Consider the following 26,596-nt stretch of genomic DNA (forward strand, 5'->3'; position numbering starts at 1 on the left):
ATTGCTGGGAGGAATAGCGCCCCATTGTTAGTGTGAGTGAAAGGAATAGTGCCTCATCATTGGTATCAGTAGGAGGAATAGTGGCCCCTCGTTAGTGTCAGTGAGAGGTTTCATGCTCTGCTGTTAGTGTCAGTGGAAGACATGATGCCTCATCGTTGGTGCCTTGTATTAGCGAGAGTAACAGGCAACCAAAGGGCCCACAGTTTGGAGACCACTGTACTAAAGGAATCACAGCTTACATTTTTTAAAACATCTGCATTGCCCACATCTTATCAGCTACACCTTATCATATTTCTACAATATTAGAAAATGTATGGAAATCTCTAATCAGATCGTTAATTAAACTAGATTCAAGTATAAGGCTCTTAGAATTTGAGGCTGGGTTCACACTTGTCCGACAAATGCTCCGACATTGGGAGCTCAGGAGCTCGCATGACGTGTGAAAATCAATGTTTCCCTATGAGAGCTGTCTTAACTGGTCCGACACAAGTCGGTCCGACTTTGAAAATGCTCCCTGTACTACTTTGGTCCGACATTGATCCTACTTCAGCCCATTGAATATCATTGAAGTCGGACCAAAGTAGGAGCCTTGTCCTTACCAGACATCCGACATGTGATTACAGCAGCAGTGAAAAGGAATTTATCTCACTCTGGGATTGTTTTGATTGGTCAAAGAACAAGTCAGACTATCACAAAGTCGGTTCAAAGTAGTATCCTGTTCATGAAAGTCGGATAGATGTAGGACCCATGTAGGATCAATGTAGGACCAATGTAGGACAGATGTCGCAGAGCAAAGTAGGATGAAAGTCGTACTGCTGTCGTGTAGTATAGTGTGAACCCAGCCTCAACCAGTTTTACTATTTAGATCAGAATATACAGTGAAACCTTGGATTATGAGCATAATCCATTGCAAGAGAATGCTCGTAATCCAAAGTACTCGCATATCAAAGCGAGTTTCCCCATTGAAGTCAATGGAAACAAAAATAATTTGTTCCACATTGACTTTAATGGCATGCAATACCACACACTCAGAAAGGGCTGAGGACACCTCGGCTGAACTCGGAAAGGCTCGGGAACGGAGTATTTACAAGATTTTCAGAGCATTTCCGAACGGCTCCGAACGGCGCTGTCCAGCTCTGCTCGACCTTGGCACCCCCCCATCTCAGGCCAAACGCGGTAGAGCACACTGCTTTGGCTTGAATCCTGCTCGTATTGCGAGACAACACACGCAAACCGAGTCAGGATTTTTTCAAATACAGTGCTCGTATTGCGAAGCGCTCGTTAACCGCGTTACTCGCAATCTGAGGTTCCAATGTACTTGACAAATGCTCTGGGACAAAACAAGCCCATTTTGGCCAGGCTTCCATGTTTTTATTCACACCCAATTTAGAACATTTTTGAAAAAAATATATATATTTTTTCAAATTGCTTTGCTTTTACATTATGCTAAATCGATTTGTGTAATTGATAAATAACTATTTGTCAACCCTGTGCAAAGATCACATCCTCTACACAAAACAAGTCCTAGTCTGTCTTAGAAAAAATTACAATATATAAATGAGCTTCCAAAACATTACTCTGTTTTTATCGATGATGGAAAAAAAAAACTTTTAGCTCTACTGTAAAAAGCCAGCTCTTTTGCCTATAGGCCTAGTATGCCTTATAGTAAATCCAGATTGCTCTTTTTTTTTTCACTAGCAAAATGCACTTGACACTTTGACTAACAAAATTAACTTATTGTTCCACACTTACCTGTGGCTGATAAATGCTGCCAGGGTCCCGTGGACCCAGTCCTACAAATCGGTTTGCGGGAGGCGTGCTAGGTGCAGAATACGCTGTTAAATGAAAAAGGAATGTGATTCATAGTATATATGAAACAAGATGTCAAAACGTGTCACAAAAACTATACCACAAATGTTCATATAAACACATGAAAAAAAAAAAGGCTAGGCCCCAGTAATGGTTTTCCAGGTGAGCATTCTGAGCGTTTTCACTATGTTAAAGGCCAAGCCAAAACTCAAAACTGACATTTCAGCTTTGCGTGGTGACTGGCAAACTAATATACATGCTGGCTTCTTACATCACTTAGATTTCCAGAATTCCCAGTTTGCCCAACTGCCATGGCTTTTACAAGGCAAAATTATGATGTAGTTCTCTTATGGATTTAGCATAATGTAGAATACACAAGGAGAGACCAGACGCAGTAAGTGCTATTGCCTTGCAAAATATTTTACACAAGCTAGTTTAGCAAATGTTTCCCTTTCTGAGAGAGAAAAGAAACAGGTAAATCAATCCATAGCTGAGTAGAAAAAATGGAAATATCAGTTTTGCGATGGGCTGATTTTTTAAATATTATAGCAATTTTAGACATACTGATAACTATGTACATCTTGTTGGTTGCAACATATAGAGGTCGATTTACTAAAATGTGGAGAGTGCAAAATCTGGAGCGGCAGTGCATGGTAGCCAATGAGCTTCTAACTTCAGCTTGTTCAATTAAGCTTTGACAAAAAATAATGGAAGCTGATTTCTATGCAGAGCTGCACCAGATTTTGCTCTCTCCAGTTTTAGTAAATCAACCCCATAGGTTGATGCATAAAACACCTTATCCTGACTGCATGACTTCTGTTCTGTATTGGGGATTAAGAATAAAGCAGCTCAAGCACTTGTTTTGTGACCATAAAATATCAGCACTCACAGAGAGCACAGAACATTTCATTGCACTTCGTGTTAGCAATAACAACTAAAAATATTCCTTTTGATATGAAAAAATACTTTTTTTTTTCAATGAAAGATAAATCTTCTTACAAACTAAGTAACAACAACATTGTCTGTTTGGGTAGATCCAATGTGATAGTTGTAGCAAGCAAAGGAATACTCGGTTCATGCTCAATAACACTCAGCAAGCATATAAGCCTGCATCATCAATGCACATTTCTTTGTACTAATATTTTGTGAATACCTTAGTGCCATAAAAGGTACTCACTTGGAGAAGTGGGTGAAGAGGTACCCCCATCAGATGCAGTAGTAGATTTGGTGTCGGAGGGCAATGCAAGACGGGGCATTCCAGGAGGAGGTGGGGCCAGCATCTGCGTGGAGATATAGTGACTTGAAACCTTCACCTGGCCGCTCCCATTCAGCTGAGATAATAAGTGGGTGGAGAGCAGATGTAGTAACAGTCTAGGGCATAGCCCCAGATGCAGAATATTTAAGGGATAATACCCAACTTAAAACTATAAATACATTTTATATGACTATATACAGAAAACCACATGTCAGCAGTTACAGCATCTATCATCATTTCCCACTTATTTTAAACCGGTCACCATTATTTATACCCAGAATTGACTACATTTTCTATCAAAGCACACTTAACTTATCTTTTGATAATGGCCACATGCTTACCGGGCCAGGTTGCTGGGTGGACGGGTCACAGGCAAGGGATACCAAGTCTTTCAGGGGATCCTGAGGGTTAAGGTGAGGAGGATAGCGGATTGCTGTGTGTGGAAAGTAAGTGGAGGCAGCCTGAGGAAGTAGGGAGGAAGGTGGGAAGTGTAATGTTGTGGAGGTATGGGGACTGCGGGCCAGACCTGAGTAAAGCAAAGGTAATTGTAAGAGAGAAATGGGAAAAGAGAAAAAAAAAAGAGAGGAATAAATAAACAACTAAAACAATGAAAACACAACAAGAAGATTTGTGATGTGTAACAAGAGAGTCTGAGGCATAAAATACAGTATACCTGTCCAAATTTCCAACTGTGCACTTATCTGTGCAATCAGAAGAAAGCTATCTTATATTTTTCACTCACCACTGTGCACAGCTATGACCGGCCTGTGATGCTGAGTAAAGCCACTGATTCTTGGGGATGTGTCTTGAGGAGATGGACTGTGAAATGGTGATTTATCCAATTCAGATTTTTTCACAGTTGGAGACATTCCTATCCAATCAATTACAATACAGAAAACGAATTAGGAAGCAGTATATACTTTTATGCAAATGGTATGGAAACATTTCACTAAACAAATAAGGAATGGCACTGGATGATAGACTATGGGAGTCATTTATTAAAGGCAAATCCACGTTACACTACAAGAGCAAACTACAAGTGCAAAGTGCACTTGAAATTGCACTAAAAGTAGATCTGAGGGGGACATGCAAAGGAAAAAACAGCATTTTAGCTTACACATGATTGGATGATAAAATCAGCAGAGCTTCCCCTCATTTCAGATATACCCCTCAGATTTACAGCGACTGTACTTCCAAGTGCACTTGCAGTGCAATTTCAAGTGCACTTTGCACTTGTAGTTTGCTCTTGTATTGCAAAGTGGATTTCCCTTTCATAAATAACCCCCTATATGTAAGCACCCATTCATTTAATGTCACAGGTTCACACTAGTTATGATTGGTGTACTGTAAGTATACATACTGTATGGTGTAGTCTGGAATAACAAAGGTTATCAATTATTGGTGAACAGTGTGAAACAATTGTAATTTTTTTTTCTCAATACAGAGCTGAAGGTCTGGACCAAGTGTACAAATACAGTACCCATTCATTTAATGTCACATGTTCACACTAAGGAACTAGGAGCACTGATCTCTTCAGAGGGTGGTCAGTCCAAACTCTGCTGTCTTGAGGAGGAGCAACATCATGGCTCCAAGTAGCAGCACGTAGCTGTGAAGCACCTGTTTGTTCCCCCGATTGAGATATGAATGGGATCCTCCTATATGAAGCCGCACCGTGAGATACTTGTTTAAAACTTATGGTTACGGACGGACACGGACATATCCAGCAGACTCTGCTTATCTGAATTGGTCTCTGTTTGCTGTACCTGGGTCTGCTTTTAGCTGTTTCCGGCCATTTGGCTGGCCTGTTTGCCGTGCAGTGACGGAGAGCTGAGGAGGCTGGGAGCAGAACTACGCGGTACAACGTTCGGAAGCAAAGCGAGCCAGGGAGCCCGAGCCCAAGGTGCAGACGGAGATTCCCCTGATCTGACCTGCTGGAGACCTGGGGGAAGCAGGAGCCTCGAGGACCCTCTGAAACATCATAGGACCAGTCGGAAGTTGCAGAGGAGGCGAGGAGAAGAGGCGGACAGACAGGTACATTAGAGCAGCAGGGGACCGGACTGAACAGGCTCTGTGGTGGGGTCTGAACTGCATAAACTATTAAAAAAAATTGAGGTGGAGACTGAAACTAAAACAGAGGACACTGGAAAAAAGCCTGTGAAAGCATCCCAGCTATCTTCTTATTTATGCACCCACCAGTATACCACCAGTATACCCACCTACCCGCTAACCTGCATATTTACCTGCACCCTAGGGCAGCTCCTCTCTTTTACAGTAAGAGTACAGGTACTGGTCAGTTAAATCCGTATACCAGCCATACAGCAGTGGTTTAATACTCACATATACATTTGTAATATCTGCATATTTACCATACAACAAACTGCACAAATATATGCCTATCAACTTGTGAAGCTGTATATCCAGTGTGTAGCAATTGCATAACCATCACCAGCTGGAAAAATCTGCCTACCCTTTATGCAGTAAATGTACAAGTACCTACTAAGACTATAGGCGCAGAGAAAAAGTACTAAGAAAAGGAGCTCCAACTTAAATTCTGGGGATACGGAGGCCCCCCCCCCCCCTTTTTTTTTTTTTTTTAATTCGAGAGCTTGTAAGTCCTCTGAAGTTGAAACTACAATCTGGACTGCATACTTATCTGTGCACTTATCAGTTAACCGATTCAGTTTGGTTTGATCCGGTTATTTGCAATACTATTTGCCCTTAATACTGTACACTCATAATATACAACCACTTGCATATTGGTCTGCATAATCCTGATATATACTATAAAGCGCAAAAATATATAAAAAACAAGGTGCAATCAGCGCAAATATATAGATCAAAAAATTATGATATTAAAAGTGTATTTATGTGATACAGACCCCCAGGGTTCAGATCACTGGTAATGCCAGCTGAACACTAAGGGAAATTCGCAAAAATCCTAAGCAAGTAAAAAATAAAATAGAAAAAGTGCAGCGCAAAACTCAAATATATAAATGATACTGGTATACTCAAACACCAATACCATAAGTGTGAATATAAATATGCAGAAAAAAAAAAAAAAAAAAAAAAAAAAAATATATATATATATATATATATATATATATATATATAAAAATTAAATACAATTCAAACAAACAGTCCAAAAGTCCATAAGTGTCAGAAGATGAGTGAATTAAACGAAAATAAATCTCCACCACGTGACAATCCACCAAAATTTTGAAGTGATCCCTCCACCGTTGTAGATGGCTACTCTCACCTTCATATATGGACCACTGAGTTAACAGATGGTCAATAAAGCAAATCAAATAGGCAGGTCATGAACAGGAACCAGGCTGATGTATTAGATCCTCATAAGACAACCAAACCGCAAAGGACAGGTGCATGTAAAGAGATAATCACATACTAAGTGCTCACTGTTGCAATGTGTGGATTTATTCTTTAAAAGAAGCAAAAGTCAGGCTACTCACATTTGGCCAGACAAAAAACGGCATGAAGTAACAATCTTTAGGAATGAACAGCAGATGAGCGACGTGATGTTTCAGGCTCCTAAACCACCGGACGCGTTACGTTATATCAACTTCCTCAGCGGGGCAGCCCGCCCCGCTGAGGAAGTTGATATAACGTAACGCGTCCGGTGGTTTAGGAGCCTGAAACATCACGTCGCTCATCTGCTGTTCATTCCTAAAGATTGTTACTTCATGCCGTTTTTTGTCTGGCCAAATGTGAGTAGCCTGACTTTTGCTTCTTTTAAAGAATAAATCCACACATTGCAACAGTGAGCACTTAGTATGTGATTATCTCTTTACATGCACCTGTCCTTTGCGGTTTGGTTGTCTTATGAGGATCTAATACATCAGCCTGGTTCCTGTTCATGACCTGCCTATTTGATTTGCTTTATTGACCATCTGTTAACTCAGTGGTCCATATATGAAGGTGAGAGTAGCCATCTACAACGGTGGAGGGATCACTTCAAAATTTTGGTGGATTGTCACGTGGTGGAGATTTATTTTCGTTTAATTCACTCATCTTCTGACACTTATGGACTTTTGGACTGTTTGTTTGAATTGTATTTAATTTTTATATATATATATATATATATATATATATATTTTTTTTTTTTTTTTTTTTTTTCTGCATATTTATATTCACACTTATGGTATTGGTGTTTGAGTATACCAGTATCATTTATATATTTGAGTTTTGCGCTGCACTTTTTCTATTTTATTATATACTATAAAGCAACTCTACAAACATCAGCATATTTGCTATGAAATTTGTACGGACATTAATTAGTAACTGTGCAGAAATCTGCACAACTATAGGCGAACAACAGCAAAGTCATCGTCATATGTCATAATTATATTTTGTCATGTTTTTCTGTTTGTATATGCTTTCTGCGATTTGAGTGCAGGTTATGTGCCCCCCCCCCTTTTTTTTGAGTATTTAGGGCAGCCTGCTGGTTATTCAGCCACCAATACAGATATATACGGCTAAAAGGAAGGGGGAAACTTCTTTTTCTTGGAAAGATGGAAATATTTGGAATGTCTGATTGTGTTTGAGTTCATCTGAATACCCAACTATGTACCACCTTGCAGACCATCGTGCATATTTGTTTATAAAGCGGGGGTCTTTATTATATTTTTACTTTGCAAATCTTGTTGCACTACAACTGTATACTTTGTACACTTACTAGTAAATTTAATTGCACAACCACCTGTATAATCAATTTGAAGAGATATTAGCAGATATAGCAAAACCTTATTTAGTAGAGGGACTGCTGCTTACAGTAGCCATTACTGTAGCAAAGGAATGGGGAGAAAAGGAGTCAAAACAAACCAGGCAGAAAGCAGGAGTTGCAATACTATAAAAACATACTTGGTTCAGGATAACCATGTAGCAGAAAATACAAATGAAAATATATCACTACCACCATCACCAGTAGAATCAGTAAAAAAGAGTTGGGGTAGGGGTGGAGAAGTGGAAGGAGATAAAACAATGGCAGAGAATACACAAAAGGGCAATAAAGCCCAGTCCTCACAAGCTAAGAGTAATCAAATAGATCAGGTATCCCTGGGAGGACAACAACAACAACTGAAAATGGGCCCCAAAGATTTACAAGTGCTCCCTACAAAACATGATATAAGAAATATGATGTCCCGCTTAGAACTTACGATTAAAGGTGAAATGAGCGCATCAAGAAGACATATACAAAATGTCCTACAACGAGTAGAAGAGACTGAAGAACACCTGGAAGAACTTAAAGGGGCAATATTAGAATTGCAAGAGAGAACTGAGCTGGGATGGTTAAAAATAAGGAACATCCGATATAAGTTGGAAATCAAGAAAATCGCAGTAGACGAAAAAATCGAAGGATAAGGCGACTTCCAGAGACTGTTAAGGATACAGAATTAGAAGATGTGCTAAAATAAGTTTTTAATAAAGGCTTGAAATAAGAAGAGTTTGAAAAGAAGATTTTCCAAGGGATATGATAGTAAGATTTCATCACTACGAAGTAAAATAACAGGTGTCGCAGAGTACAAGGAGCACCCCATCCATGATCTAGCTCCAGAAACTTTAGCCCGTAGAAGAGCACTGAAACCTTTGATAAACCACCTACAAGTGAATAATATCACTTATAGATGGGGAGTCCCAGCGTGTTTGATTGCAAAAAAACAGGGGATTTCAGCAACCATACGTTTCCCAGAAGACCTAAAAGATTTCTGCAGTAAACTAAGCTTGCCATACATAAATCTGGAAAACTGGAAAGGGAGGCCGCTGACTTGGAAGAAATTAAAAGATTAAGAGTGGAATACAGTATAAATCCCCCGAAATAGGTTAAAAACAAGGGGAAAAGGTGTAGAAGAATTCAAGTAGATGAGACAGAATGGCGTAGGAGGAGGGCATGTATAGGATTCACTTGGGGGGAAACAACAGGGAGTGGCTATGCCCACTTGGATCTCCAGAACCACCCTTAAGTTTGGGGGATGATATCTGGAAGACCAGGTGGGCATATAAAAGCCCCAGAGGGAGGGTCCGTCCGGCCGAGGGCCCAATTGGGCGGAGGCCGGGGGAGACTCAACATTGTTTTTCAATGTTAGGGGTGGGAGGAGGGAGGGTTCGATGTGGAGGGGTACATGTTGTTTAAATGGTATATGTATGTGGGTGTATTTAGATTATGCCCTTTGTTATTTGAGTGGTACATACCTAGAACTAGGGAAAATGTCCCCGTTTTCCTCAGTTTTTTTCCCCCAATCATCTCCATAGTAAAGCCTATAAAATTTGCCTTTGAAATATGGCTCAGTTGAAAATAATTACATAATGTGAGAGGTCTAAATACTCCTAATAAGAGGCACCAGATATTTCAGGAGTTGAAAGGATTCTCTGCCAATATAGTTTTCTTACAAGAAACCCATTTACAATGGACATCAAAAACTAAGCTGGGATCTAAAAACTTTTCCACATGGATGCATATTTACTCACCCAATAAAAGATCAAGGGGTACAGCAATAGGGTTTGACAAGAATACACAATTCACAATGAAAGCAATGGAGTCGGACCCTGATGGGCAGTATATATTTATCAAGGGGTCTTTATTTAATACTGACTATACCTTGGTGAATGTGTACTGCCCAAATAAACGCCCATTTGCTTTCTTGAAAAAGGTCCTAAATAAACTAAGGTGTTTCAGAGAGGGTAGATTGATAGTAGCTGGAGACTTCAATGTTGTCTTTGACCCAGCTCTGGATACCCAACCTCTCTCCTTGAGGTCAGAGGGAAAGTATCTAAGGGCAGTTAAACATAGACTCCATCAATTGCAGTTGGTAGAGACACCCTACAGACATTTTACATACTACTCCCCAATACACTTGTCATATTCTAGAATTGACTATATCCTGTTAGGCCGCGTACACACGACCGGTTTTCTCGGCAGAATCCAGCAAGAAACTCCATGGGAGGCATATTCTGCCGAGAAAACCGGTCGTGTGTACATTTTTCGCCGAGAAACCCGTCGGGAAACTCGTTGAGCGAAAAAGAGAACATGTTCGCCCATCGAGTTTCTCGGTCGTGTGTCATCAGCTTTTAGAAGGGTTACGAAGGACAGAAATAAAATCAATAACTCTCTCGGACCATGCTCCAGTGGAGGTAGTCCTGGAGTTAAGGGACATCCCGACTGGACAGAGGTCTTGGAGATTAGACGAATCTCTCTTACACAATCCTAGGATAATGGGGGAACTAGAGAAGGAGATGAATCTATTTTTCAAAGAAAATAATAGAGAAAATATTGCCCCAACTTTACTCTAGGAAAACCATATATGAAGGGGAGGTTGATCGCAGAGAGAGTAAAGCGGGGGAAAATATGTCAGGCTCAAAAACAATCCCTTCTACAAGAAATCCAGGCTTTGGAACAGATGCATAAAGTGCTACAGGACGATCAAATTATGGCGTTATAACAGAAAAATGTGAGATACTGAGGGTCCAGATGCAGCAAGATACTAAGCGGATGTTTAGTAAGATGAGTAAGAAATACTACGAAATGGGGAATAAGCCTGGGAAATTGTTGGCAGAGATAATTAAACCCAGAAATAAGGTAAATTATATAGCAAAAATGAAAGATAAAAAGGGGGAATTAAAATGCTCTACAAAAGATGTTATGACGATCTTCCAAGAATACTATCAAAAGCTATATAAAGTAAACAATATATAAAATCCGGAGGAAATTCAACTCAGAAAAAACAAAATAGAATACTATCTAGAAAAGGCAAAAATACCAGCTATATCAGAAGAAGGAGCAATTGAGATGGATATAGAGATCACAAAAGGGGAAATAGAACAGGCGATTAAAAGTACTAAGGCAGGTAAAAGCCTAGGCCCGGATGGTTATACCGCATTGTATTATAATTTTTTTTTGGAATTCTGGCCCCTCATTTTCAGCAATTTGGCACACCGGCGTTTGGCACAGTAGATGCAATTGATGGTTTTTTTTGTGCTCCCCCTAAAATTATGAGCACCAGCCACCACTGATTAAAATACTACATAGTTGGTTGGAAAAAACACTTTTTTTTCCTACAATGGAGGCCCATTTACACTGCCCATTTAATACACAAATGCCCATAATCAGGAGAGAGTGTCTGTTTTCATCTCAGGCCCCGTACACACGACCGAGGAACTCGTCGTAAATGAAACGTCGTTTTCCTCGACGAGTTCCTTGTTAGGCTTGTCTAGAATCTTGACAAGCTTTCTTTGCATACACACTGTCAAGACAAAATCTTGTCGTTCTCAAACGCGGTGACGTACAACATGTATGACGGCACTATAAAGGGGAAGTTTGATTCCACTGGCGCCACCCTTGGGGCTGCTTTTGCTAATTTCATGTTACTGCTTGTTAAGTAAATGTTTGGTGAGAGACGATTCACGCTTTTCAGTCTGTTACAGCGTGACAAATGTGCAATCTCCATTATGAACGCTACTTTTACCGAAGGTGCGCTCCTGTCTCATACTTTATTCTAAGCATGCGCAGGTTTCTAAGCATACACACGAACGTGTTTCTCGTCGTAAACCAGCCCGACGAGAAACACGACGAGGAAATTGAGACTCTCGACGAGGAAAAAGAGAACTGTTCTCTTTTTTTCTCATCGAGTTCCACGACAGTTTTCTCGACGAAAAACATACACACTACCGTTATCCTCGGCAAAAAAGCTCTGCCACCAAGTTTCTTGATGGATTCAGTTGAGGAAAACGGTCATATGTACGAGGCCTCAGAGCTGCAGTGCAGTGTGTTTTTAAAAATATGACATTTCCTTTTTTTCTCTGATATAGTGTGTTGAAAGGACCATAGAAAGTCAAGAGTAGCACATCAAAACACATAAACCATGAGCTGTGTCGCATTCGCAATGGGATTTAACGAGCCTTGGTCAAAGGTCAACGTGTCCTTGTTACTTCCTATGAGCTGAAATTAAACCAATTTTATCTTATCTTCCTACAGTAAACTACTAATCTCCCCTATCCACCATTTAAAGAGATGAAGAGAGAAAGACATGTTTGAAGTCCAATTGAGTGGCAACCATGAATACCCGCGGGTTGAATGAACAAAAAAAACTATCAGTTGCGGTCAGAGTCGCTGTACTAACCACGCAAGGTTAGTTCAGTGATCTCCCTCACTGAGCTGTTGTGTTCTGACAGGGGGACGCACCGAGGCAGCTCTCTAATTAGGCAAATTAGGCGGTGGCCTAAGGCCTCACACTCAGTTGGGCCCCGCGATCGCCTAATTTTTCTAATTGCAGAGCCACCTCTGATAACAATGCCGCTGCTGTTGCGCTGCGATCCGGCCACTCGGCCAGCAGAGCTGCCTGTGAGCTCCATGGAGAGAAGACGGAGCCGTGGGAGGGCCAGCACTGTGTTGGGGAGGCGACTCATTACAGCAGTCGGAGCAAAATGACCATACAAATAAATATCCCATAGCCACAGATCGCCCCCCCCCCCGTCTCCCCCCACTGAAGTGCTCCACTGAGTGATCCCTGCACACCCGGAGGAGTCATCCGGCACCTGACTGGTAAGCAGAGGGGAAGAGGAGGGTCCCGCCTGGGAGGAAGCCTCGCCAGGGCTGTATTGGAGCTGATGAAAGGGGGAGGTAGGACTAGGAGAGAACTGAAGTGGTGTCCAGGCCACCCCTCTCTGGGGCTGTCAACCAGTGGCGTGGTGGGGGCCTCGGGATTCAGGGCTCCAGCTGCAGGGAGAGGCACAGCTACCTACCATGATAAACCCCTTCTGCGCCAGCTACCACTATCACCAGAGAGAGCCTCATCCCTGCTCCTCCAGCATCCCTCAACCACAGACACTTGCCTTTATTTTCACTCCCTGTCCCATCTTCTCCACTCCCTCCTCCTGATAATCAGTGCCACAGTCAAGGCAGCTCAGTCTTGTGCCAGTGTGCCAACCTATGATTGACAGCCCCTGACCCCTCCCTTTACCCAACTTCCCCCTCCCCCCACCAATGCAGGACTCCACTGCGGGGTTGAAAGGTCCCAGCCCAGTCCAGTGCGATCCTCAGCCATCGTGGGCCAGGCGCTCTGCATCTTGCGCTGGCACTGCCTGCTGATTGACTTCTCCACTCCTACCTCCCTCACTAACACCAGCACCGAGATAGAGAACACTGACACCAGCACCCAGATAGAGAACACTGACACCAACACCCAGATAGAGAACACTGACACCAGCACTGAGATAGAGCACTAACACCAGTACTAAGATAGAGAACACTGACACCAGCACCGAGATAGAGAGCACTGACACCAGCACTGAGATAGAGAGCACTGACACCAGCACTGAGATATAAAACACTGACACCAGCACAGAGATAGAGAGCACTGACACCAGCACTGAGATATAGAGCACTGACACCAGCACCGAGATATAAAACACTGACACCAGCACAGAGATAGAGAGCACTGACACCAGCACCGAGATAGAGAGCACTGACACCAGCACTGAGATAGAGAATACTGACACCAGCATCGAGATAGAGAGCACTGACACCAGCACTGAGATAGAGAACACTGACACCAGCACCGAGATAGAGAGCACTGACACCAGCACTGAGATAGAGAACACTGACACCAGCACCGAGCTAGAGAACACTGACACCAGCAACAAAATAGAGCACTGACACCAGCACTGAGATAGAGAGCACTGAGATAGCGAGCACTGACACCAGCACTGAGATAGAGAACACTGACACCAGCACTGAGATATTGAGCACTGACACCAGCACTGAGATAGAGATCACTGACACCAGCACCGAGATAGAGAACACTGACACCAGCAACAAAATAGAGCACTGACACCAGCACTGAGATAGAGAGCACTGAGATAGCGAGCACTGACACCAGCACTGAGATAGAGAACACTGACACCAGCACTGAGATATTGAGCACTGACACCAGCACTGAGATAGAGATCACTGACACCAGCACTGAGATAGAGCACTGACACCAGCAATGAGATAGAGAGAACTGACACCAGCACTGAGATAGAGAACACTGACACCAGCACTGAGATAGCGAGCACTGACACCAGCACTGAGATAGAGAACACTGACACCAGCACTGAGATAGCGAGCACTGACACCAGCACTGAGATAGAGAACACTGACACCAGCACTTTAAAGCTCTTAATATATGTAATTTATACAGTTAATTTTTTTATCGATTGAATTATTTTTCCCATTATGGGCGTGAGTGGGGCCTCATATCTAGGTTTTTGCCTAAGGCCTCACAAAGCCTAGAGCCGCCTCTGCCCCCCCACCAGAACACTCCAATTGGCGCTCTCTGCCATTAGCTGAGAGCGCTGATCGAGAGTCATCGGATGCTGGTCAGCTTCTGTAAGACAGACCGACATACACACGGGCTGAATATCGACAGTTTTTTTTTTTTAGGTAATACAAAATGTAAGTAGGCAAACAGATGCAATAAACTACTCACATTTTTGGTCAAATAAAGAAAAAGGTTGCACCAAGTAAATAGATACCCAACATGTCAAGCCTTAAATTTGTGTGCATCCGTAAAATGGTGGCAAACTTTAGTACCCTATATATTTCTATAGGCAATGCTTCAAAATCCTCAGTTTAGTGGTCATCAGTTTAGTGTTAAGGTGGAGGTCTTATGCTAGAATTATTGCTCTCACCCCAGCATGCAGGGCGCTATGTAACTTGTAATCAATGGGGTAGATTCAGGTAGGGGCGCGCACTGCTACGGCGGTGCAGTGTACCGTTTTTACGCTACGCCTCCGTAAATTACTGGAGCTACGCTTCATTCACGAAGCATTTGCTCCGTAATTTGAGGCGGCGTTTCGTAAAAGGGGCCGGCGTAAGCACGCGTAATTTAAATGATCCCGTAGGGGGCGTGGATCATTTAAATTAGGCGCGTTCCTGCGCCAAACGTACTGCGCATGCTCCGTCGGGAAAATTTCCCGACGTGCATTGCAGTAAATGACGTCGCAAGGACGTCATTTGCTTCGATGTGAACGTAAATGGCGTCCAGCGCCATTCACGATCCACTTACGCAAACGACGTAAATTACGGAAATCGCGACGCGGGAACGACGTCTATACTTACCATTGGCTGCGCCTCCTAAAGCAGGAGCAGCCTTACGACGAAAGCGACGAACGCAAACGACGTAAAACACGACCGCCGGGCGCGCGTACGTTTCTGAATCGGCGTGAGTATGCAATTTGCATACTTTACGCTGACAACTACGGGAACGCCACCTAGCGGCCAGCGTCAGAATGCAGCCTAAAATACGACGGCATAAGAGCCTTATGCCAGTCGTATCTTGGCTACAGTCGGCGTATCGAGCTTTCTGAATACAGAAAGTTGATACGCCGACGCTACTTAGCAATTACGCTGCATTGCTACCTGAATCTACCCCAATGTTTTCACACATAGGCACCCCCAACACATTCGTACATGCATTTATGTGGGGGTAGGGGGCCTCAAAAAAAATTGGGGGGATTTTATGTGCTTGGGTGTACCTTTATTTTTGGGGAAAAACAAAATCATTGTTTAACTTTTTTTTTTCATCACAAAGTGGTACAAAAATTTATGATTTTTAGGTGACAGGTTCTCCTTAGTTAGACATGCAGGGTCTAAAAAGCTCAGCATGTCTCCTCTGGGCTCCACTGAATGTATTGCAATGCACATCACACTGCAATACATCCCTTCCCGGGATGCTAGCTGCGGAAAGTGACAGGGTGATCCGCAAGTGATGTTATACATGTCGCTTTCTAGGTCACAGCAAGAAGGGGAGGAAAGTGGACGTGTGTCCACTCTTCTCCCTCCTCACCACCCATCCGCACCTGCAATGTCGGTTCCCGAGCCCACAGGTAGGCAATCGGAGCCCAGAATATATGGCAGGGTCACGGGTGTGTGTCAGGGGGTGCTGGTACCAGAGGCGGGGGCGGTTTGGTAGTTGCCCGAATGCTTCCACCTGACAGGCAGGAGTCTGCCTGTCAGTTTTACACACCAGGGGGTAGATTCAGATAGGTTAGGGGATCTTTAGATCCGCGTAACCTATCTGATTTATGTTACGCCGCCGCAAGTTTTTGAAGCAAGTGCTTTATTCAGAAAGCACTTGCCTGTAAACTTGCGGCGGCGTATCGTAAATCCCCCGGCGGAATTCAAATTCCGCAGCTAGGGGGCGTGTAACATTTAAATCAGGCGCGTCCCCGCGCCAAACGAATTGCGCATGTGCCGTCCGTAAAATTTCCCAGCGTGCATTGCTCTAAATGACATCTCTAGGACGTCATTGGTTTCGACGTGAACGTAAATTACGTCCATCCGTATTCGCGAACGACTTACGCAAACGACGTAAAAAATTCAAAATCCGACCCGGGAACGACGGCCATACTTAACATAGGATACGCCGCATATAGCAGGGGTAACTATACGCCGGAAAAAGCCGAACGCAAACGACGTAAAAAAAAAGCGCTGGGCGGTCGTTCGTTTCTGAATCGGCGTAACTCCTCATTTGCATATTCCTCGTGTATACAAACGGAAGCGCCACCTAGCGGCCAGCGTGAGATTGCAGCCTAAGATCCGACGGTGTAAGTCATTTACACCTGTCGGATCTTAGGGAGATCTATGCGTAACCTGATTCTATGAATCAGGCGCATAGATACGACGGCCAGACTCAGAGATACGACGGCGTATCAGGAGATACGCCGTTGTATCTTCTTTCTGAATCCGGGCCCAGCTGTCAGATCCATATGATGTACAGACCTGGCAGTGAAAGGGTTAATCTCTCCTGATTTATTTTCTTAAATTGGGTAAAGAATTATGGTAAATATGACAGCAATGGGGGAGATTTACTATTTACTTTACTGGAGCACTCAGAATCTGGTACATGGTAGCCAATCTGCTTCTAACTTCAGCTTGTTCAATTAAGCTTTGGCAATAAAACCTGGAAGCGGATTGGTTTCTGTGCTGAGCTGCACTAGATTATGCAAATCTCCCCCTCCCACATAATTAGCACAATGGCAAATTTAATAGGGATTTATATTGTTATAGTACAGTAGGATTGAAACATTCAACCGTTTCCCGTAATCAGTTCTGTTTGACTGAGAGCAGACATTATACATGCCAACAACATCCTCCGAGGAAGCCATTTCCAATGACGCATTTTAGGAGAGTTTGGTGTTCTCTCTGCACAGAGGCTCATTGTTCTTGCTGGTTCTCAATTTTCCTTATTACGCTGAGCTCCCTCAGGACCTAACAGCTACAAACTTGGTAATATTGTTCTTCTTTTTTCTTTATTTCTTTATTTTTCACACCATAAATCACAAAAATGTAATACCAAGAATATATTGCCAGAGCTTTGAATTTACATCCAATATACAGTGTAGATAAGTAGTGTTTACTAGGATATAAAGTAATGTAAAACAGGGTTTACAGTTTTTTTTTCCAGGTATAGCCTCACCATGTGTCTAGATTTGTATTATTGGGTTGGTAAAGACGTATGCTACATAGTTACATAAGGCCAGATTCACAAAGCACTTACACCGACGTATCTCGAGATGCGCGGCGTAATTGAAAAATGCGCCGCGCGTATTTTTGCGCCTGATCCTCAAAACGAAATACGCCTGAAAACCATTTTTTCCCGTCCTACCTAAAACAATTACACCGGCGCTTCTTCGAGCGCAAAATACGCTAGACACACCATTTTTTTGCTAGGCAAAGATGCAAATGAGGGAGATACGGCGATCCACAAAATTAAGTGTGTGCGGCGTAGCCTACGCCCTGTGCGCATCTGTTAGTTTCCCGGACTAAAGTTACACTTTATAAAAGGTACCTTAACTTTGCTCCAGCCGTGTAAAGGTCAGCTAAAGCAACACCATTAAGGAAGAGCTGAGCACACACACTTGCCGGACTACAATCTGTGTGCCAACCTGCCAGGGGCATCCATGCTCATAACTATACTAGTGACTTTACTAACCGTGGGTACCCCCTTTTCTGAGGGAACAGCAGTCAGGAGACGCCTCGCAGAATGCATCTTTGCACAGTAAACACACACATTAATCATGGCACAATGAGAATGCATGCATGCACACCCACTGTGGTCCCTAGCACAGACACATCACATGCACATCTAATTGGACCCTAGAAAACCACATGGTATTAGGGAGCAGTAACGCCACGCCATGGCTCCAATTATGTCACTGTGCATTCATACACCTTTCACACGGACCTGGGATCACTTCTCCCTGGTCCTGGGGATCCCTAATCCACCAAAACTGAGGGTGACACCCTTTTTCACCAGGAATGTCACCCCCACATTCATACATCATTCACACACATAAAACAAATCAGAATCACACTAAAAATTCTGAAAAAAAAAATACAGAAAGGTACACCCAAAATCTCAATAGCGGCGGCGTGAGCTACGCCTGGGCCGGCCACAGGCCCTCAGGGGAGACTCATGGGGGGGGGAGGCAGGGGAAGGAGGATCCTCGTGGGGGGGAGGCAGGGGAAGGAGGAGCCTCCCCGGGTGGCTGCCCACCTGCTGGCCTGCCATCCAAGGCCGCGGCGATCCTGGTCAGGCCCAAAGTGAGGGCTGCCGTATTGGCCTGGACAGCCTGGGTGTTGTCCTGGACAGCCTGGGTCAGGGCAGTCACCTCAAGGGCCACGCCTGTTGTGGCGGCCTGCAGCTCAGAAAAGCAATTTATAAAAGCTAATGAATTAGTGCCCACCTCACTGACTGACTCCTTGATGGAGGCCAGGCTCTCCTCTATCTGGGCCAAAGTCCGGAGGACCTGACCCATATGTTGTGTCTGACAAGCCTGGTCCCTCAGCAGATTTGGAGGCAGGAACTCGGCCACCCCCCTGGTCTTCTGGGTGGCCTTCCTGCCTGCAGTTGAGGCTTGTGGCCTGGGAGGAGGGGAGCCCCCTGGGGGGGCAGCCCTGTTGGGGGAGGAGTGGGAGGGACTACCCCTGATGGTGGCCTGTCTGCCTCCAGATGAGGCTTGTGGTCTGGGAGCAGGGGATTCCCCTGGGGGGGCAGCCCTGTTGGGGGAGGAGTGGGAGGGACTACCCCTGATGGTGGCCTGACTGCTGTCAGGCGCAAGGGAATCCTGATCCCAACACAGCATCACTTCTCGGGCAATCTCCATCCGGTCATCCTCATCCTCACCCCCCTCATCCTCCTCCCCCTGAACCTCCTCATGAGGGGAGTTGTGGCCACTCCCCTGCCCTGGGGACTCCGGACTTTCTTGGGGCTCCTCAGCAGCCTGTTGTCCTGGGGGTGGTGTAGCCTGGCCTGATGGCCCAGCAACCTCCTGGCCTGATGGCCCAGCAATCTCCTGGCCATCTTTGGTCATACACAGGTTGGAGGATCCACTGTCAGGGCACTGGCCTTTCACGGTCACATTCCCCAGTTGGCTCTGGGTGGAATCGAACCTAGGACCTCTCCATTACAGGTCCAGCTCTTTGCCTCTGAGCCACTGCTCAGTGTTAGTCTGCTTGCTGTCCGTTGGAGACTGGTTCTGAATCTGTACTACTGTGGACCAATCAGTGGCCTGAGCGGCCTATTTAAGCCAGCCCCTTCCTCCTTGCTAATTGCTGGTTTGTTGTCAGCTTTACCTTGTTTGAAACACCTTGAAGAAACCTGAACCTTTACCTGTTTGACCCGGATCTGGACTTGACTACTCTTTTGCCTTCTCCTGCACTTGACCCCTGGATTGTCTATTGGACCTGCTGCCGTCTCCACTCCCTTTGACCATTGGCTTACGGACTTGGACTTTCTGCCTTCCGGAACCCCTGACCATTTGGCTTGCTTCTTGGATCTCCTGTTGTCCTGACCTGAACGGGCTCCCTGCCTTCTGGACTTTGTTTTTGCACCTGCATCTCTGCTACATCTACCACAGCTCCCCTGGTGTCTTCGCATCACATCTCCAGTGATTCTCGTCTTACCATCTTCCGCTGCTGGTAGCCGGTGCCTCTTTGTGCCCCTCCTCGCTGTTACCACCTCCAGGGGGTGAGGTGCACAGAGTCGCAAGGGTAGCCGCCCTCGGCATCTCGGCCTCGGTGAGTACTTACCTTAACGGTCCTGACATCCACACACTTGGCACATATTCCCTTCCCCCCACACACATGCTACTCACCAGATGGAAATAAAAAAAAACTTACCTGTCCTCACAGGATCATCTGATTCAAAGCCAGGCAGGCCCACCACTTGCTGGCTGTGGAAGCAACGGGCCACCGCAAGTTCCTCCTCCGTCCACCTTACGGTGCAGGGTGGGCCTCCTCCAGTGCCCCTGGCATGGGCTGCTTGCTTGGCCATCTTCTCATGGACCAAACTCCTCAGATCATTGATCTTCTTCTGAATCCCACTGGGGGTCCTTGTCTCCCCCCCCCCCCCTCTGCATTGATCCGATCCGTAATCTCTTGGATTATTGCCCTCTTCCTGGCCGGGGGACGTCCCGGCTGTCAGGGCCATGCAAAAATCTCCCATATTGGGTGATAGCCCTGGCCAGCAAGTGCTTCTCTCGCACCGAGAAGTTTAATTTTCTTCTCTTAGGTGCCATCTCACAACACACCACTCAGCAACAAACAGATACTAAATTCAAACAGTCATTCCTCACCCAAGGGGCGTGTTGTGGTTTACAAAAAAGTGTCTGTATATTTATTTCAATTGGTTTTGCTGAATGCTTTTGTGCTATACATAGCTTTAGGACGGACTGGATCTTTCCGTAAATTCCAGGAAGATATTGTCCAAGCCCTCCTGTATCCAGGAGGTGCTGCACCTCACCATCCCCAACCAAATGCAGTAAGCCGGCTGCATGAGAGGCATTTTCTGCATGTCCTCCTTAGTACCCCTACCCAACGAGCCCCCCAAAGAAAATGTGTCTGTAGAAAGCGCGGATTTAGGCGTGACACCCGTTATTGTCCATGCTGTCCTGACAATCCTGGTCTTTGCATTGGTGAATGATTTGAACGCTACCACACACTAGTGCAGTTTTAGCGTAGGGTACAGCATTTCACAGACTTGGACACACTTACACAGGGTCTCCCAAGATGCCATTGCATTTTGAGAGACCCAAACCTGGAACCGAACAGTTACAGTTACAGTAACCAAAAAATTGTAAAAACAAAAGTAAAAAATAAATAAAATAGTTGTCGTTTTATTGTTCTCTCCCTCTCTATTCCCTCTCTATTGTTTTGCTTTTTTTTTTACTGTATTCTATTCTGCAATGTTTTATTGTTATGTTTTATCATGCTTGCTTTTCAGGGATGTAATTTTTTTATACTTTACTGTTTATTGTGTTTTATTGTTAACCATTTTTTGTTTTCAGGTACGCCATTCAGCTGCAGCGCTGATTTATTTATCTTGACAGCAACAGTGTTTGCTCTCACGATACATAAAGCCGTAACTCCAGTGCTGTAGGAGGTGATTTCACCACCACAGTTAAAAAAAAGAACATATATGCCGAAGCATGGGGGCAACAGGGGCAGAGGAGCGATTTGCTCCTAATGCCGCGTACAGACGGTCGAAATTCAGACGGAGGTTTGCCCGTTGAAAAGTCTTACCTGCGAGTACGCGGGCATAACTTTGTAACTTTTGTGGGAGGATACACCCATGCCTCGGCATATATAAATGGTGCATGTATGTCCATCATTAGAAGTGGGTGGATGAAGAGAGGTATTCTAATGGTGGGCATACCCACCGATCAATCTCTTGATGGACTTTGAATAGTTATACCAGAATGATGCCTGTAGGTCTTGGTATGGTCAGATGCTTTGAGGGCAGAGGAGAGATCTAGGGTCTAATAGACCCCAATTTTTTTAAAAAAAGAGTACCTGTCACTACCTATTGCTATCATAGGGGATATTTACATTCCCTGAGATAACAATAAAAATGATAAAATAAAGGAAGGAACAGTTTAAAAATAAAATAAAACCGCAAAATAATAATAGAAAAAAGCACCCTTGTCACCCCCTTCTCTCGCACAAAGGCGAACGCAAGCGTCGGTCTGGCATCATATGTAAACAGCAATTGCACCATGCATGTGAGGTATCACCGCAAAGGTCAGATCGAGGGCGGTAATTTTAGCAGTAGACCTCCTCTGTAAATCTAAAGTGGTAACCTGTAAAGGCTTTTAAAAATGTATGTAGTTTGTCGCCACTAAGCGTTTGTGCGCAATTTTAAAGCATATCATGTTTGGTATCCATGTACTTGGCCTAAGATCATCTTTATGTCATGAAACATTTGGGCAATATAGTATGTTTTAGTGCATTAAAATTAAAAAACAAAAAATGCGTTTGAAAAATCTCTGCACAAATACTGTGTGGTAGAAAAAAAATTCAACACCCGCCATTTTAATCTGTAGGGCCTTTGCTTTAAAAAAATATATACTGTTTGGGGGTTCAACATAACATTTGTCTTGCAAAAAATTTAGTTTTTCACGTAAACAAAGTGTCAGAAAGGGCTTTGTCATTTTGGAAAGTAGACACCCCAAGCTATTTGCTGAGAGGCATGTCGAGTCCATGGAATATTTAATATTTAGACACAAGTTGCGGGAAAAATACAATTTTTTTTTTTTTTTTTGCACAGTTGAGTTAAGTTGTCACTAAATGATATATTGCTCAAACATGCCATGGGCATATGTGGAATTACACCCCAAAAATGTATTCTGTTACTTCTGAGTACGGGGATACCACATGTGTGAGACTTTTTGGGAGCCTAGCCATGTAGCCTTCAGGCTTTTTAAGGGTGTACATTTTTGATTTCACTCCTCACTGCCTATCTCAGTTTCGGAGGCCATGGAATGCCCAGATGGCACAAAACCCCCCCAAAGGACCCCATTTTGGAAAGTAGACATTCCAAACTATAGGTGTAGGGCATTTTCGTAACTTCTGAAACCTGACTGCAATACTCCCAAGATGTTCCTATGATGTTGCCAAGTGAGGTTTAGTCAATACTACTCACCTCCTCATCACAGGAGTTAGTTCTCAAACCCTGAGCTTAGAGCAACTGCATCAGTGGAGAGAAAGCGCTTGTGAGGCGGCTTGAACCAGAGAAAGCTTGTTCCTGTGGTGTGGGGGTGAGTAATGGCTAGACCTCACCTAGCAACATCCCAGTTGTATTCCAGGCTTCAGGAGGTATGTAAACGCTCTACACCTACAGCAGGGAAAATAATTATTTGATCCCCTGCAGATTTTGTAAGTTTGCCCACTTACAAAGAAATGAAGGGTCTATAATTGTTATCATAGGTGTATTTTAACTGGTTGCCGACCAGCCACCGCAGTTCTACGGCGGCAGGTCGGCTCTCCTGCGCGAGAGCCCGTAGCTCTACTGACTGCAGAAAGTTAAGAGAATTGCAATCAGATGAGAGAATGCCCATCAATGTTCGTAAGTAAGTATTTTTAAATTAGCTTCTGGCAGTCACATTTACCAAATAGTTTAATAAATTCAAGAGTCTTTAAAAGAGTAGCTAAACATAATTATTTAACACTGCATTTTGCCCTGGCTGTTCACCTGAGTGCAGGGCCGCTGATAGGCCAGTACAACTGGCCCTGTTGTACCGGGCCCGGAAACCTGATCAGATCAGAGTAATTTAATGTAAAAAACAAAAACAAAATAATCCTCCATCCATGTCCCTTAACGTCGATCTGCCATCTGTAACAGCCAACCCACCCCCGTTTATGAGTGAGTGAGTGAGAGACTTGTAAAGCGCAACACATGCGAACTGAATCGCCTCTGGGTGCTGTATCCATTTCATGGGTAAGAAACCCCTTGACCTCAGAAGAGATGGGTTTTAATCTCTCTCCTGAAGGCCAAGTGGTCCGACTCCAGTCGGATGGTGGTTGGTAGTGCATTCCACAGGCGGACTGCAAATCTTCGATCTCCTTTGGACTTGTATCTGGCTTTGGGTATCTGGAGGAGGTTTTGATTGGTGGATCGCAGAATGCGATTGGGGTTATGGGCTTTTATTTTTTCGCATAGATATTGGGGGGCGTTGCCTTGAATACACTTATGTATTAGACAGAGTGCCTTGAAAGTGATTCTGTCTTTTACTGGCAACCAATGAAGAGATCTCAGTGAAGGTGAGATTGATTCCCATGTTTTTTTACCAGTCACTAGTCGAGCGGCCATATTTTGAACAACTTGCAGACGAGTGATTTGGTATTTGGGGAGTCCTAGATAGAGGGCATTTGCGTAGTCGAGTCTGGAATTGATGATTGTTCCCACCACGACTGCAATGTCCTCTTTCGGGATAAAGGGGGTGAGTCTGCGTAGTAGGCGCAGCAGATGGTGGGATCTGCTGACTACTGACCCTATTTGTGTATTCATTGTCATGTAGGTATCGAAAATGACTCCGAGACTTTTGACTTTGGTGCTAGGGGTGATAGTTTTACCCAGAATGGGTGGGGGAGTCCATGTTGACGCGGGGTGATTTTTCCGGTTAGCGTGAAACAGGAGAAGTTCTGTTTTCGACCCGTTGAGTTTAAGATAACTGTTTGTCATCCAGTTATCTATTAGAGTGAGGCATTTCTCTAGTCCAAGAGAATGATCCTTTTTGTTGCAGATGCGGAAATACAGTTGAGTGTCGTCTGCATAGGAGTGGTAAAGTAACTTTTGGTTACTGATGATTTCAAAGAGAGGGCGAAGATAGATATTAAACAATACAGGCTATAAGGGAGATCCCTGAGGGACTCCGCATGACACTGTACGTTTTTCAGAAGTGAAAGACCCCAGTTTCACTATTTGTGATCGGTTTTCCAAGAAGGAGGAGAACCAGGGTAAAACACCTTCAGCGACTCCGGCTACTTCTGCTAGCCTAGCCAGTAGTAGTCCGTGGTCTACAGTGTCAAAAGCCGCGCTTAGGTCCAGCAGTATCAGGAGACAAGATTCTCCTTCGTCTGCGGCCTCTAGAGCGCCATCCCATATTTTGAGCAGTGCCGTTTCTGTTCCGTGACCGGGACGGAAGCCTGATTGAAACGGATCGAGTAATTTATGTGTGTCTAAATGCAGTTGCAGCTGTTGTACAACTACTTTCTCCATTACCTTGGAGAAGACATTTAGAGCTGTTATGGGCCTCCGGTTGCTTGGGTCTTTGGGGTCGAGGGTATTTTTTTTTAGAATTGGTTTTATTGTACCTTGTTTCAGCAATGTGGGCACCATGCCCTACTTGAATGATTGGTTTATGAGCTGCGTGATAGCTGGTGCCAGTATATCGGCACTTTCTTTCAGCAGTTTTGTGGGGATGATATCATTGGGTGCTGTGCTGTTACGCAGAGTCCCGATGATATTTTTATTGGCATCAATGGAAATGCCACTATATATATATTTTATGTTTTTTTTTTCTTTTTTCGGATTGCTCATTGAAGTATTAGGTGGCGGCAGGAAGGACTATTTTGTGTATTTCGGGCAGAATACCTCGTCCGCGTCCGCGCCCGCTCCTCCTGCTGGATCAAGTCCCGGCCAGCGCGTCGTCTGGTGCCGCAGAGTGATGCCTTCCTGCCTCTGACTCTCTCCGCGTGATGTGAGAAGTAGCAGCAAGGCGACTCAGGAGAGCAGTGGCAGCGGAGGATATCGGCAGCTGACGGCACAGGCATCCCATCTAACTGACCCTCAAGACCAGGCAGCAGCAGCAGCCATCAAGGAAGAAGTGATGCCTTGGGCCCAGGCAGCTAAAAACACAGGTGTGTGTGCTTGGGGGGAGGCTTCAAGATCTACAAAAGACCGGATCGCTCTTACTGTAGATCGCATGGCACTGTACACACACCACACCCTATACACATTTGTTTCTGCTGGGAGGTGAGCACTGAGCAGCCTTTGGAGGAGATGGGGGCGCTGTGTGTGTGTGTACAGTGCAATCCAATCCACAGTAAGAACGATCTGGTCTTATGTACTATAAAGACCAGCACTCTTCTGACAGGAGGGGAGAACAAAACACAGCACACCTCTTCCTGGCATTGGAAGGTATTTAGGGAGGGCGATATGTGTGAGGAGGAAGAATAGGGGGATATGTGCTGGGAGGAGAGATGGGGGGGGGCAGGGGGGTAATTAAGAGGGGGTTGTGCTAGGAGGGGGGATTTTTGTTTGAAAATTTGTGCACGGGGCCCCGTCAGGTAGGCTGTACGGGGCCCCGTGATTTCTATAAGCGGCCCTGCCTGAGTGTACCAAACAACGAAGGTTTTGTCTTACAGCGTGCAACAAATGTTTCCTTTGTTATCCACAAAACTCTCTCTGCTCCTCCAGAAATTAGTTTTACTTTATTACAAGGGCCTGATTTTCCTAACTTTAGTGAAAGTGCCAACTTCTGCATGGGGTCCAGTGCTGTCTTCCCGCAGCAGGTTCTTCCTACTGATGCAGATTGCTGGTGCCACCATCTTGGATACTGGAACCAGCTATGGTTTCCTGAAGAACCACAGCTGACTTCCCACTAAACATGTGTGAGCTTGCAAAGTGATTTGTTAATGGTCCTACAGCCTCCGTGGACATGTGACATGTTCCAGGAGGCTGTGGGAAAGGAGCGGGCAGG

General features: G+C 44.6%; 1 protein-coding gene across 4 annotated transcripts in view; it reads right to left on the minus strand.

Moving 5' to 3' along the window:
- Positions 1-26,596, minus strand: part of NFIC (nuclear factor I C) — a 193,478-nt gene that overhangs the window by 11,195 nt on the left and 155,687 nt on the right. For 3 of the 4 annotated variants that reach the window (XM_040322597.1, XM_040322596.1, XM_040322595.1), the window contains exons 7-10: positions 3,807-3,935; positions 3,406-3,590; positions 2,987-3,140; positions 1,753-1,835 (exon numbers count right to left, since the gene is read on the minus strand). In XM_040322597.1, coding sequence (XP_040178531.1) covers positions 1,753-1,835; positions 2,987-3,140; positions 3,406-3,590; positions 3,807-3,935 — 551 coding nt within the window. The remainder of the gene's footprint in view (positions 1-1,752; positions 1,836-2,986; positions 3,141-3,405; positions 3,591-3,806; positions 3,936-26,596) is intronic. The other variant, XM_040322598.1, reaches the window with a different exon arrangement.

This window comes from Rana temporaria, chromosome 1, assembly GCF_905171775.1.
Source record: "Rana temporaria chromosome 1, aRanTem1.1, whole genome shotgun sequence".
In the NCBI taxonomy this organism is placed as follows: domain Eukaryota; kingdom Metazoa; phylum Chordata; class Amphibia; order Anura; family Ranidae; genus Rana; species Rana temporaria.